This window comes from Mesoplodon densirostris, chromosome 2 (genome assembly GCF_025265405.1).
Source record: "Mesoplodon densirostris isolate mMesDen1 chromosome 2, mMesDen1 primary haplotype, whole genome shotgun sequence".
Lineage (NCBI taxonomy): Eukaryota > Metazoa > Chordata > Mammalia > Artiodactyla > Ziphiidae > Mesoplodon > Mesoplodon densirostris.
In genome coordinates this window covers 59,178,635-59,191,209 of record NC_082662.1, presented here as the reverse complement: position 1 = coordinate 59,191,209, position 12,575 = coordinate 59,178,635, and the positions used below count along the sequence as shown (strand labels likewise).

The 12,575-nt window shown below is 33.6% G+C and overlaps 1 protein-coding gene across 1 annotated transcript in view; it reads right to left on the bottom strand.

Moving 5' to 3' along the window:
• Positions 1 to 5,818: 5,818 nt before the first annotated feature.
• Positions 5,819 to 12,575, bottom strand: part of SGIP1 (SH3GL interacting endocytic adaptor 1) — a 127,092-nt gene continuing 120,335 nt past the window's right edge. The window contains exons 22-25 of the mRNA XM_060119528.1: positions 8,893 to 9,095; positions 7,567 to 7,631; positions 6,828 to 6,992; positions 5,819 to 5,841 (exon numbers count right to left, since the gene is read on the bottom strand). Coding sequence (XP_059975511.1) covers positions 5,819 to 5,841; positions 6,828 to 6,992; positions 7,567 to 7,631; positions 8,893 to 9,095 — 456 coding nt within the window. The remainder of the gene's footprint in view (positions 5,842 to 6,827; positions 6,993 to 7,566; positions 7,632 to 8,892; positions 9,096 to 12,575) is intronic.

Genomic DNA, 12,575 nt, shown 5'->3' with positions numbered 1-12,575 from the left:
TGATATACTCATTCAATGGAATGTTTTAAAATGATAAATGGCTTATGATTCATCAAGCTGATTCAGAAATTCTGAATGAATTAAAAATTGAACTATATTTAGAGAAATGTAAAGTGATTCAGCTTTACTCTTTTCTGTCTGATAACAGACAGTTTACCCAGGAATTATTAAAGGATATTTGTTGATTTTTTATGAAAACAATTGATTTGCAAAATAAAGCAAAGCAAAAAAAGAACTGTGTAATACTCATTAATAGAGTGTAGAGTCCTGCAAAATCTATACTAAATAGTGCATTTTTCTTATGTTTAACTGAAATGTTTTTCATATAATTTCTAACAAGATTATGTAAAAATGCAGTCAGCATCAATCCATCATGATTCAATTTCTTAAAGTGTTTAGATAAAGTATTACCAAAGATTGTTCACTAGTATTAATTCTACTCTGTAAAGAAATTTGGACCATCTTCAACAGATAGCAGCATGATGTGATGGCCATAAGTGCAGATCCTAAAAATAATGCTTAAAAAAGTAAAACAATTTTATTGTTTTGTTTTGAATATTTTAGGTGATAAAGTTAAACTCACTAAGATATACTTATGAAGGGACAGTCAAGAGGTCTGACCATGGTCAACTCAAAAGACCCTAAAATTTGATGTTCTTTCAAGAAGGATATTTGGTATTAGTTAGATATTTAAAATGCAGCTCTATCCTATAGATTACAGAACTTCACAGAAATAGAAATGCTACTGGGTTTTGTTGTTTGTTTTTAATATTTGGAGACTTAAACATTGCACTCCTATCTCATTTTTCCTCCATACATTCCACAGACAAAAAGTAATGTAATGGTAGCCATGTTTGATTCACAAATGAGCAAATGGCATTTAACTACTGTTTGCTGAATGAAAAAAAAAAAAATGGAAGGAGCAGGAAAATACAATAAAGCCTGAAGAGAGAAGTGCACATAGTAAAAGAGGTGGGGTGGGTCATCAGAACAGTCTCTTTAATCAGTGTAACAAAGATTGACTTGTTCATTCATATCAACAATTTAATTTAACTCATTTTAAGGAAGCATCATGTTGCCAACTTTTAAAGCGATATTTAGAGATCACCCTAATTTTGATACCATAAAAAAATTATGCTTCCATTAAAAAAAAATGCTGACCAGAATACCATGTAGCAAAATGAATACATTTAAATTGAATGGGATTTTGCTCAAATGCATAATCTTTTGGAAAAAACAAAGTTAAAAAAAAAAAAAAAACAAGAAACCACAAACGCATCTCCTTAGTAAATATAGGCACATTTTACCGTGTCATTCAACTTTAACTGACAGACTGTGATTATTTTGAGAAAAAATAATGCAAAAATGAAAGCAATTGGTGCAACTCTTTTTGAATGACAGTAGTCCGTGCTTATAAAGCATCCAATTCAAAGGCCTACAAAATAAACAGTGTCAGCTCACAAGTTAGATGCCTGTGTCCCTTGCAGGAAGGGAGCCATGTTTTAGGACATTTTATTTGGAATGAATGACAGCTTGCAACCTACCTACTTCTTTTAATCTTTTAAGACACTGACAAAAAGGACAGAAAAATGACAACGGGAGAATGCATTTCATGTCAGTTTGAGATAGCATAAAAGAACTCTAAGGAAATGAGGAATTTTCCTAGAAAAATACCTCTACGTTTTTTTTTTCAAGATTGTAGGAAGCTAAATGGACTGAATGAAAAATTAAGCTGACTAGAAAAATGGTATTCAAATTATAATTGAATGTGCAAAATCTGATGAAATGTCAGAACTAAGAAGTATTTGAGAGATCTACTAGGGCAGTGATTCTCAAATTTTGGGTGCTTGTCAAAATACATATTCTTAAACCCCACCCCTACAGATTTATTTATTCAATATCAATTTATTGATGCCCACTACATTCTAGGCTCGGGGGATATAGTGGTAACTAAGCCAAAATCATTTCCCTTGTTAAATAAATGATAATACAAGTGGTCCACAAATCATGTTTTGAGAAACATATTCTTTTCCAACAATTTTGCTTTTGGAATTATCCTTATTTTGGTATTATTTTTTCATAGCACCTTTTACCTGGGTACTTAAGTGGAATATGTATAGTAAAATAAAACAGAAAAGTTCATTTCCCAGAATGAACAAGTAAAACAGGTCAAGGGCTCCCACTGCTGTCAAGATAACTGGGTTACTTCCAGCTGCTGTCACTTTGGGCAAATTATTAATTTATTTAAGCCTCAATGTCACCATTTGTAAAATATTAATTAAAAAGAGTATCTACCATTTGGGGGTTGACATAAAGATTAAGTGAGCTAACATCTATAGTGACTGGTACATGCTAAGCACTCAAGAGAATATCAATTTTTATTGTATATCAATTACTATGATTGTACAAGTTTTTTTTAAAGCCCGCAAAGGTGGATCTCTCTGAGTCAACTAGAACCATGGAACTTCTGAGGTGGGGGAAGCTTTATAGATCATGGCTGTGTTATTATGGTATTTAAACAGTGCTCTGGAGGACCAGATTTAAACTGCTGGAGGAACTCCTGAATTTCTCTGAGCTGTTTTGCCTAACAGGATTCCATGTGCAATTTTAGCAGAAAAAAAGTTTGGCTGTTAAGAAAAGCTTGGAAACCACTATCAATCTCAACTCCTTATTCTAAAGGTGAGAAATTAAAGAGGGCTATGATTTGTCCAAGGTCACACAGCAAGAGTTAGTGGTAGAGCTAATGTAGTTACCAGGCTTCTTTGAAATGAATATTTGGAAATGGAAATATGAGTAATTATGGTCTCAAACACTTTGCAGATTGAGATTCAGTAAAAATACATAAAAACCAAAATAAAACAACTGTAGTTGGACTTTCTGGAAGGGATGGTTCCTCTCTATTCACTTGAAGCCACTTGAAATGTGGACATTCTTTCTTTATAGGTGAAATGTACTTCCAAATACTATGCAGTGAATTTTCGTTTTGGCTGTACATGTAGAGGAGAATAAAGCTTTAAAAATAATTTAAAATTTAATTGTTTGGAATTGTATGTTCCAATTATGCTAAAATTCAGACTAATTCTTAACAAAAATTTATTTTTAAAAATAACACGAAAATATGGAATTTATTTGAAAAATAATATTTCCCATGTTGCAAAATAAAGCATTCATACTTTCTATCTTGTTAGAGCAGAATCTTTTTGAATCATAATGCTCAGGAAATGGTGTTCTGGTTAATGAACTTTTTATTTGAACCCTTGGTATTGAAAATCTAAATATGTACTAGTCCATTTTGTTTTAGGAATTGATAATGAATCTGACTTAGTATTTCTTTTATAATTGCATTGTCTAGGATCATTTTTCCTAACACAAATTCTTATTGTACAGTACTTTGGATACAGGAGTAACAGGAGATTATAAACTACAAGATTAAAAAAAAAACACCAAAATCTAAATCCCTGATATGAGCTTATTGTGTTATTATTTGACCTATTTTCTGAAAGAAGAAGGGATATATTCTCTATGAAGGTTCTGGTATTCAATAATAATAATAATAATAATAATAATAGTATTTCAAAATTAATAATTTTGAAATCTCCGACTTTCATTCTGTTTCATAAAGACCAATTATGGAATCATAGGATATCTTCATAGTTTCGAATTTAGTGCCTAGAGACATTTGAATAATGTTAGAGATCATTGTAATCTGTTTTAAATTACATTATATATCAACCAAATTATTCTATGAAAAGAAAACACTTGTGTTTAATTACTAATTCACTCTAGAAAGATATAAAATAAAATAAGATATAATGAGCAAGACATGAGAACCAATATATTTATACACTTTTAATATGCTTTGTGTTAATATCCAATATGTTTTCTCATGAAATGATTTCTTAAAAACACATTTTTATATTCATATGCTGGATAATTCTCAATTTTCTGTTACTTACTCTCCATTGGTTTCAGTGTCTGAAATTTCTCCGTGTTCCATGGGATTTAAAAGTTTGCATTTACTATTTTGGTTACAAAATCAAATTGAATATCTTTGCTTAAAGTGAGTTTATTACTTACTTGTTCAAAAAACTTCAGAGACTGCTTGGCGAGCCAATTGAGAGTTGTTTGAACAGTAAGATTTCTTCTAAGGTAAAACAGGTCATTTTGAACATTCTCTTGCTAGCAAGCACTGATTGAGAAGTACAAATATTAATTTTGAAAGTTTCACTATAAACAATTGCCAGTCACAATCTCATTTTAAATGTAAGACTTATAAAATTTAATTTGATTCTAAAATTTAAAGGGGCTAAAGTTTCTTCGTCGAGTATGAATGAATGTAAAATAAAATTTATCAACTAATGATGAATATAACAACTTAATAATTATAGTTATTTAATAGTATAACCTAGAGTAGGAATTAGCTTATGTTTAAAATAGGTTCTATGACTTAAATGAAAATTCATATTTTCAGATTGTAATGAAGGAAGGTTTTACAACTGGGACCCCTGAAGAAGAGCTTCTTCATCCCAAATTCCCATATTATGAGGCCAGACTGAGTAATTACAGTTTTTATTATACCTTGCAACAATGAAATCAGAACATACATTTTTGATAACTCTTTTTTTGATTCCCCAAGAATGGCAAAAATTTATAGTTACATACAATGAATCTTATCCAAAAGGAAATTTATTGCACAATAATGTGGTTAGAATTTGATTTATAAAGCTTATTTTTTCCTTCCCAAATGATATAAATGATGAAAATTAAAATTCTCCTTCTGGATTTAAGTAGGGGACTAAAATCTTTTTTTTCTGGGATATTTAGACTCAATGTTTTGGTTCCGATTGGTAAAGAGGAAGATGCTTGGTACCATTCCCCATGCTGGATGGGAGGTACTCTCTGTTTACAGTTATTGTGCAAAAGTTGTTAACCAGTTCAACGATGGAAATTCTTGAAATTTTAAAATCACAATTTTGGTTTTAGTCTGATTATTCAGTAATCTCCACAACATCTGCTGAACTGTGGAGAGAGGGGGAAGTAGTTAAGACTTCGACCTCTTCTTTACTCTTGATTATAATTTCATAAACTTTAAATATGAATTGCTTTCCCTTTTTACACGTTATAAAAATAAGAGGGCCTGTTTACACAGTTTGCATTTTTATGAAATTTGCAGTTTGAAAAAAAAGCTTTTTAAAAAGTGGTAATTAATGCTTTTCTTTGAATATGCACATGTACCTTAGAATTTTTTTTTTCTGAAATAGTTTATGACTTTAACCCACTAAATATTTGAAGATAGAATTTTTATTTAGCACTCGAGTAAAACATACTAAGGACCGAAGAAAAGGAAGTTTTTTTCTGGTTCCACTGAATTTTCTTTGTGTGTGGCACCCCTTAAGACAGCTATCAATATTATATTTAAATTTTATATATTGACAAAATGCAATCTACCTCTGTAAGCATTGTGCCATTCAACAGTACTACTATTAAATTTACATACCACAGTTTAAATTACATCCATTTCAGGAATGGTAAAATGCTAAAACTCAAGTATAACTGCCTTACTGGAATGAGTACAATTTACAAATACAATAATTACATTTTAAAACCATTAACAATATTACACCTAGAAGTAAATACTGTAGGACTGGTCATCATGGTATTGTGTGAGGGAAATCATTGCTGAAAGTCATTGACATTTCCAGCAGATATACCCCAAGTGCAGATTTTGGTTTGTTTTCTTCAAACCAAAATTAAAACCTGTTTCTCATACAGTAGTTCTCCATTATATGAATCCTCCAAATCCTTGCATAAGATTTTATTAGTTATCTGCCAAGTATTTTCCTGCAAAATAAAACAACATATCAACGGGTTACCTGCTAGTTCCATAATGTGGTTATTATGTGGGTAACATTTCTATTCTTCCTGCCCTACTCCTAGAAACCAATACTATGTAATTGAAGGGTACAATACTAACATAAAATACATAAAGTTTATTAAGTTTCCAACTTTCCAGACCAGCTAGTTGCCTTTTCACATTTCCATATAGGAATACTTTGCAGAGGTTTGGGTTGCCCAGAATAGCTTGGAAGATTTGTTCCTGGATGTGAGAATCCAACTTCCTATAGAAAGAGTAACCATATAATTTCCACCCTGGGCCATTTTTGAGAACAAAAGGGGTGTAGTTAATAATTACATCAATATGGCAGACATAAAAACCAGGATGTATTCCAACAAATCATTGACAAAGATAATCACCTTAATATTGGGGAATCCCCACCAATAAACTCTCGTGTGTGCCAAAAACCTGTCTCATTATCACATTTCAGCTCTAGGCAACCAGTTCTGATCTCTGGTCTAGACTTTTTAAGGTGTTATTAAAGTGAAGATGGATCCTCTTAGATTTCAGCTAAGCCTAGACAAGTCTAAAATCTATGAAGACCTGCTGAAGAAAAAAAGTTTTCAGGTAAGAGATAAATTCAAAATTAGCATTTATCTTGCTTGTCAATGTAACAAAAGTAGGATTTACCCCCATTAACCTCAGTGTACACACCTATATAATGGGAATGACAGGTCAGTCCCATATAAGAAATAGCCAGAGCCATGATAAGTATCCAGGACCTTCCTGATTTCTGATTCCCAGTTTCATTGTCCTATTTTTACTTCATTCAACAATTGGTTTGCTTTCTGATTGTGATGGAAAATGGGGATTGGGAGTGGGGAAGAAGAGGAGGAAGATGATCAGAAAATCACAACCTTTTCCTTCTTAAGGAAGAATAGCTAAGGCAACATTATTGTTTGCAAATGGAACTCACAAGATACCCACTTACCTGCAGCAAACCTTTTCTTGATGAGTGAAAATCTATACCCTGCTCCAACAAGTTCAATGTCACAGCCAGAAAGGGTGCTTCCTTCACTTGTAAACTGCACAACCAATGGGGAAGGTTTGCTTGGGCCTTCAGATAACTGAAATCTTGCCAATAAAGAGCCCACTCCTACAAAAAGAGTATTATTACAAGATAACAGTCAACACAACGTTCTGGATATAACTTTGGAAATTGTATTCAAAGTTAACGAGCAAAATCGAACTTACTAGAAAATAGTATATGTTTCAGTATAAATACAATAAAATTTATCATTAAATATTATTCATGATGTTTTTTGCACACTGATAAAAATGTAATTCAGCCAAATGGTACTTCAAAATTTGGAAGCATGCTGCTTGGAAGGCAATGTATTTTCCAGCTTATGATTAATATCAGAGGAAAGTGGAAAATATCTAACTATCAGGGAGTGTGAGATCTGATACAAAATGGAAATATGCCTTTTTAAAAGCTCTTCTCTGCTTAAAGTATGGTCTGTTTGATGTGGGGTCTTGGGCAGAAAAAAGGTAGCAGAGGATTCATTGAAGAGCTATTTTCTTTTATTGGTTAAAATAAGTATATACCAAAGTGAACTGAAATATTTTGCTTACTTTTAGTGCTAAATTATTTTGGTTAATAGTTTTCTAATATCTGAAAGTTATTTCAGCTTTATATATTAAATAAAATAAGCCTGTGATTACATTACCTCCATTTTCTGACTTCTGAGAAATATCAGGAATCTTCCACAATATTCTGTGCTGTTCAGCATTCCTAAAAATAAAGTAGGTAAAAGACTTTTTCATATGCAAGGGTTTTTATTTAATGGATGTCATACTTTTCCAGATAGTGTTATTTAATAAAAATGATCTTAAAAATTTTAGCTACAATTAAAGCATTATCTATCTATATCTATCTATCATCTATCCATCCCTTCATTTTTCCCTCCCTCCTTCCATCTATCTATCTATCTATCTATCTATCCCTTCCTCTTCACTCCCTCCTTCCATCTATCTATCCATCCATCCATCCATCCATCCCTTCATCCATACATAAATACTCTCCTTTCTCTTTCCTTATTGTAAGTAGTCACAACACTGTCAGAGAGATAAACATTTAGAGGACAATGCAGTTAAAAATTTTTTTAACACATCTACTGAATAAATAGATGGGAAGTGTTAGTTGATCAATTAATTCAGGTAATTTAAATTGGAGCTGTCACATGGTTGACATTCTTTTTTTTTTTTCTTTTTTAATGTTCTACTTTTTGCTTCTAACAATCATAAGGAAAAACTAGAGTATTTTTCCTTAGGAGAAAAGGCTTTTTTTAACATCTGCTATTGGTACTCAGTGTCTATTCTGTTTCTGTTCCCATACCTTCTCTAGTGTGCCTTTTAATAGTCCAGAGGCTGCAAAATGAAACTCAGACTCCCTTGTAATTAGGGTCCTAGATGCAGATTAGGGTCCATCAATTAAAGGTACTACTTGAGATCTGGAGGATAGAAGGGAGGCAGAGGCCATTTTCCTGATGATTTTGGGGCTGTTTTCTGCTGGTCAGCAGCCTAACTGAGATGTGGGGATCTTGTTAAACAGTGCTCCAGTCCAGTCTCAGTTTTGTAGTTGTTGAGAAGCAGTTTAGGCAGTGCCAGTAGGAGCTTTCTTATCCTTGGATTTTCATGAGGGTGGTGGGTTCTTGAATTCAATGGCTCCACTGACAGCCTTCTAATTTCTCTCCTTCCTGGTTGTAGCAGAGGTAGCAGCTCCCCTGGTGGACCAGTTCTGCAATCTTCTGGGAAACATTCTTGGAGATCCAGTCTAAAGCTTGTTCCTCTTTTTTTTGTGTGAACATCTAAATCCCTGTGTTAAATCATTTTCTGTTTGAAATTAGCTATAGCAGCTTCTGTTTTCTGCCCTGAACCCTGACACCCAGGCCTGCTGTGATCTCTTCCTGTAGGAAACACAAATGCTAAAAAGTCTGTGATCCCTTTGTCTAGGAGCCCTTTGGTGAAGAGGAAGGGGACTAATGGCTCCTTACCAGACTGCTGGTGGGAGTACAGCCTGGAGCTTGGTTACCCCTCCATCTATGGGGACCAGGAACTGCACATTGTTGAGGGCCACGGCCGTTGTCATTGCATCCGTATTGTATTTGTAATCTATGCGCAGGTCTGTGCTTGCCGGCTCACATCGCCAGCTCACTGCCAGGTTCAGAGGTGTGGACTGAATGCCCTGGGCTGACACCTTGCCAAAGACAGGGAAGAGAACATTTAAGGCTTGAATTTAAGGCTGAAACAAACCCAGAAGCTATTATTATCTCCCAATGGAATATTCTTAGATATCAAAAAGTCATAATGTTGTTTGTGCTGCTCACGAATGAGCACTCAGTAAAAAAATCACCATGAAGGGTGCCATATGAGTGAGAGCTGGGTGCTTCAGGTAAACTGTTACAGATTAAAAACATAAAATCAATTATTAAAGTTTCTATAGCACTTTAGAGTTTACAATGCACTTTATGTCAGATAGGGAGCTGGTAGCACATTGGTTAGGAGCTGAGGCCAAGAAGGCAGACAATCCTGGGTGTGAGGTCTTTTTTCCTTTCTTCCTTTTTCTCTCTTTCTCTCTCTCTCTCTCTCTTTCTTTCTTTCTTTCTTTCCCTTTCTTTCTTTCTTTTAATTGAAATAGAGTTGCTATACAATATTATATAAGTTACAGGTGCACAATATAGTGATTCATAATTTTAAAGATTATACTCCATTTATAGTTATTATAAAGTATTGGCTATATTCCCCATGTTGTACAATATATCCTTGTACCTTATTTTATACCTAATAGTTTGTACCTCTTATCCCTTACTAGTGCCCCTTCCCCTTTCCCTCTCCCCACTAGTAACCACTAGTTTGTTCTCTATATCTGTGAGTCTGCTTCTTTTTTGTTACATTCACTAGTTTGTTGAATTTTTTGATTCCACATATATAAGTGGTATCATACAGTATTTGTCCTTCTTTGCCTGACTTATTTCACTTAGCATAATGCCCTCCAAGTCCATCCATGTCGCTGCAAATGGCAAAATTTCATTCTTTTTTATGGCTGAGTAGTATTCTATTGTATACATATACCCCACATCTTCTTTAACCATTCATCTATTGATGGACACTTAGGTTGCTTCCATATCCTGGCAAATTGTAAATAATGCTCCTGTGAACATGTATTTTTTCAAATTAGTGTTTTTGTTTTTTCAGATATATCTGGGTGTGAGTTCTGATTGTCACTTCCAAGATGAGTGATCTTTGACCAGTCACTAAAAACTTCTCTGTGCCTCAGTTATTTCCTCATCTGACAAATGGGAATGATAATATATTTTTTCTAATTTTTAAAAAAGTTTTTGGCTGTACCGTGTGGCATACGGGATCCTAGTTCCCTTACCATACTCACGCCCCCTGCACTGGAAGGGCAGACTCTTAACCACTGGACTGCCAGGGAAGTCCCAGAAATGATAATAATATTTATGCCTAGAGATGTTAGGAAGATCGAAGAAGATGTTTTATATGAAACACTCAGCCTAGTGTCTCATATACAATAAGGAGTTAACATTTTAATACATGTTACCTATTAATATTCTTATCATATTTGCTCTTCACAAACCAGTGAATTATACAAAGGTGAATTTGACTAAGGAAAAGCCAGGTTTGAAGAAACAACAAAAAGTTATAAGGCAATAATATCAACTAGAATCCTGGTCCCACAGTGAAAAATTTGCAAGGTTATTATTTCTATGTACCTTTTATAAGCACGCGTGCACTGCAGGGGCCGTGTGGGTGGTGTCTGTGCCCTTGCAGTTTTATTCATGGAGTATGAGTTTTGCTGATTTTAAAGAATATAAAGAGCTCTTTATTGGCCTAGTAATGCCTGCACATATGGACACCACATGGAAGGGTCCTGAAGGCAGGCTGCGCTTAAAAGTCAGGCATGGTTGCTGCAGAAACAAACCCAGACATGGATTCTTTTATAAAATGACAGACATGGCTTTTAATGACATAATTTTAGTTTGATGACCATTATAATAAAAGCTTTAAAACTTTATAATAATCTCTATGATAAGCTTTATAATAAGGTTTTTAAACTTTAACTATTTTTAGCAGCCCAATCCTCTGCAAATGCACTTTTATTTAGAAGTCTGTTATTTAAGATAGCTCAAAAGCAGAGCAGACTCACTCTCCCCACCCAGTTCTATACTCTGTCCTTGGCAGGAGTTCTCAACTTCTTAGTAGTTCCTCTACCTGGGGAGGTGCTTTATGTATATGTGATTGTCCCAGTTACTGGGAGGGTGCTACTGGTGGCCAGAAAGTAAACATGATGTGATTTGATCCCATAAAATGCTAATTATGCCTCCCAACCAATCCCTTACATTGTTGAAAAACAATAACAACACAACTAAACCACATCAAAAGGGATTCCTCAGAGCACCTTTAAAACAAAATGTCAGCCTTAGGGCTACTTACATTTCACAAAGTACTTTGAAATGTGTTAGGGTGTGAGATCCTCACAGCCTATAAAATACCTAGGTAGGAATCCTTTTTTCCTAATTTGCAAATGAGGAAACTGAGGCTCAGGGACATTAAGTGCCCAAGGTCAGTGGACAGTAGGAAGCTGACTTAATTCCAGAATTCAGTCTCTTGCTTTCATTATAGTACTTTACATCAAGCTTATATGGCAATAGGTGAATTCTGTCTACTTTCTACGTTTTGTTATAATGTCCAAAGCTTCAATGATATTATTCTTACTAGAAAAACATTATATTCATTTGTATTTTTGTGAAATGTACAATTACATAGATGCTTCACGTTCAATGGTTCCCTTAGAACATGTGGTTTTCAATCCACAGTGTGCATTATAATCATTTGGAGGACTTGTAAAAATATATACACCTATGTCACATCCTGAACCAATTAAATAAAAATCTCTGGGAGTGTCAGGGCCCAGTAGATGTCTCTGTCTCTGTCTCTGTCTCTATCTTTATCCCCTCCCCATCTCCATCTTTATTTATCTATAAATAGATTTTTATATAGATATCTATCTATATTTATATCTGTGTCTGTCTATAATTAGTACCAGTTCAAAATCAGCATTTGTTTATAACCTCCCTGGTGATTGTAAAGTACACTCAAGTTTGAGATGCACTGATTTCTATTAAAGTACAACTTTCAAAAGAGATCAAGTGGCTAGGAATCAGTGGGATACTCAAGCTCTATAGAATCCTGGTTTGAAACAGGGTTATTTATTAAATCAGTAATATTTGGGGGTAAAGGGAAATCCTAAACACAAAAAGAAAGTTCTCATATCCTGTAATGTGTTGTACCAAATATTCTCATTAAATTATTTCTTAACATAAGTTTCATCAGAATTTATTTCATAGACTATCACATTATGAAAAAACACCAAATTACTTACATTTAATCATTTAAAATAAGAGATTTTAGTACGGTAATATTCTTAACAAAATTACAGTGAACTATTTCATCAATATTTGTAATCTTAATTGATGTAGTTTTCTGAAAATTCATTTTTTGGCATGTTTCCCTAAATTTGAATGAAATTTTTTACTTGCAGGTTTCTACTAATAAGAATATGTATGAATATTCTTGACACTATATAGCCTCCAAATAGTCTTTTAAGGTTTCTATTTTCTTATAAATTGTAGCTTTTAAATAATATTGAAAGAAA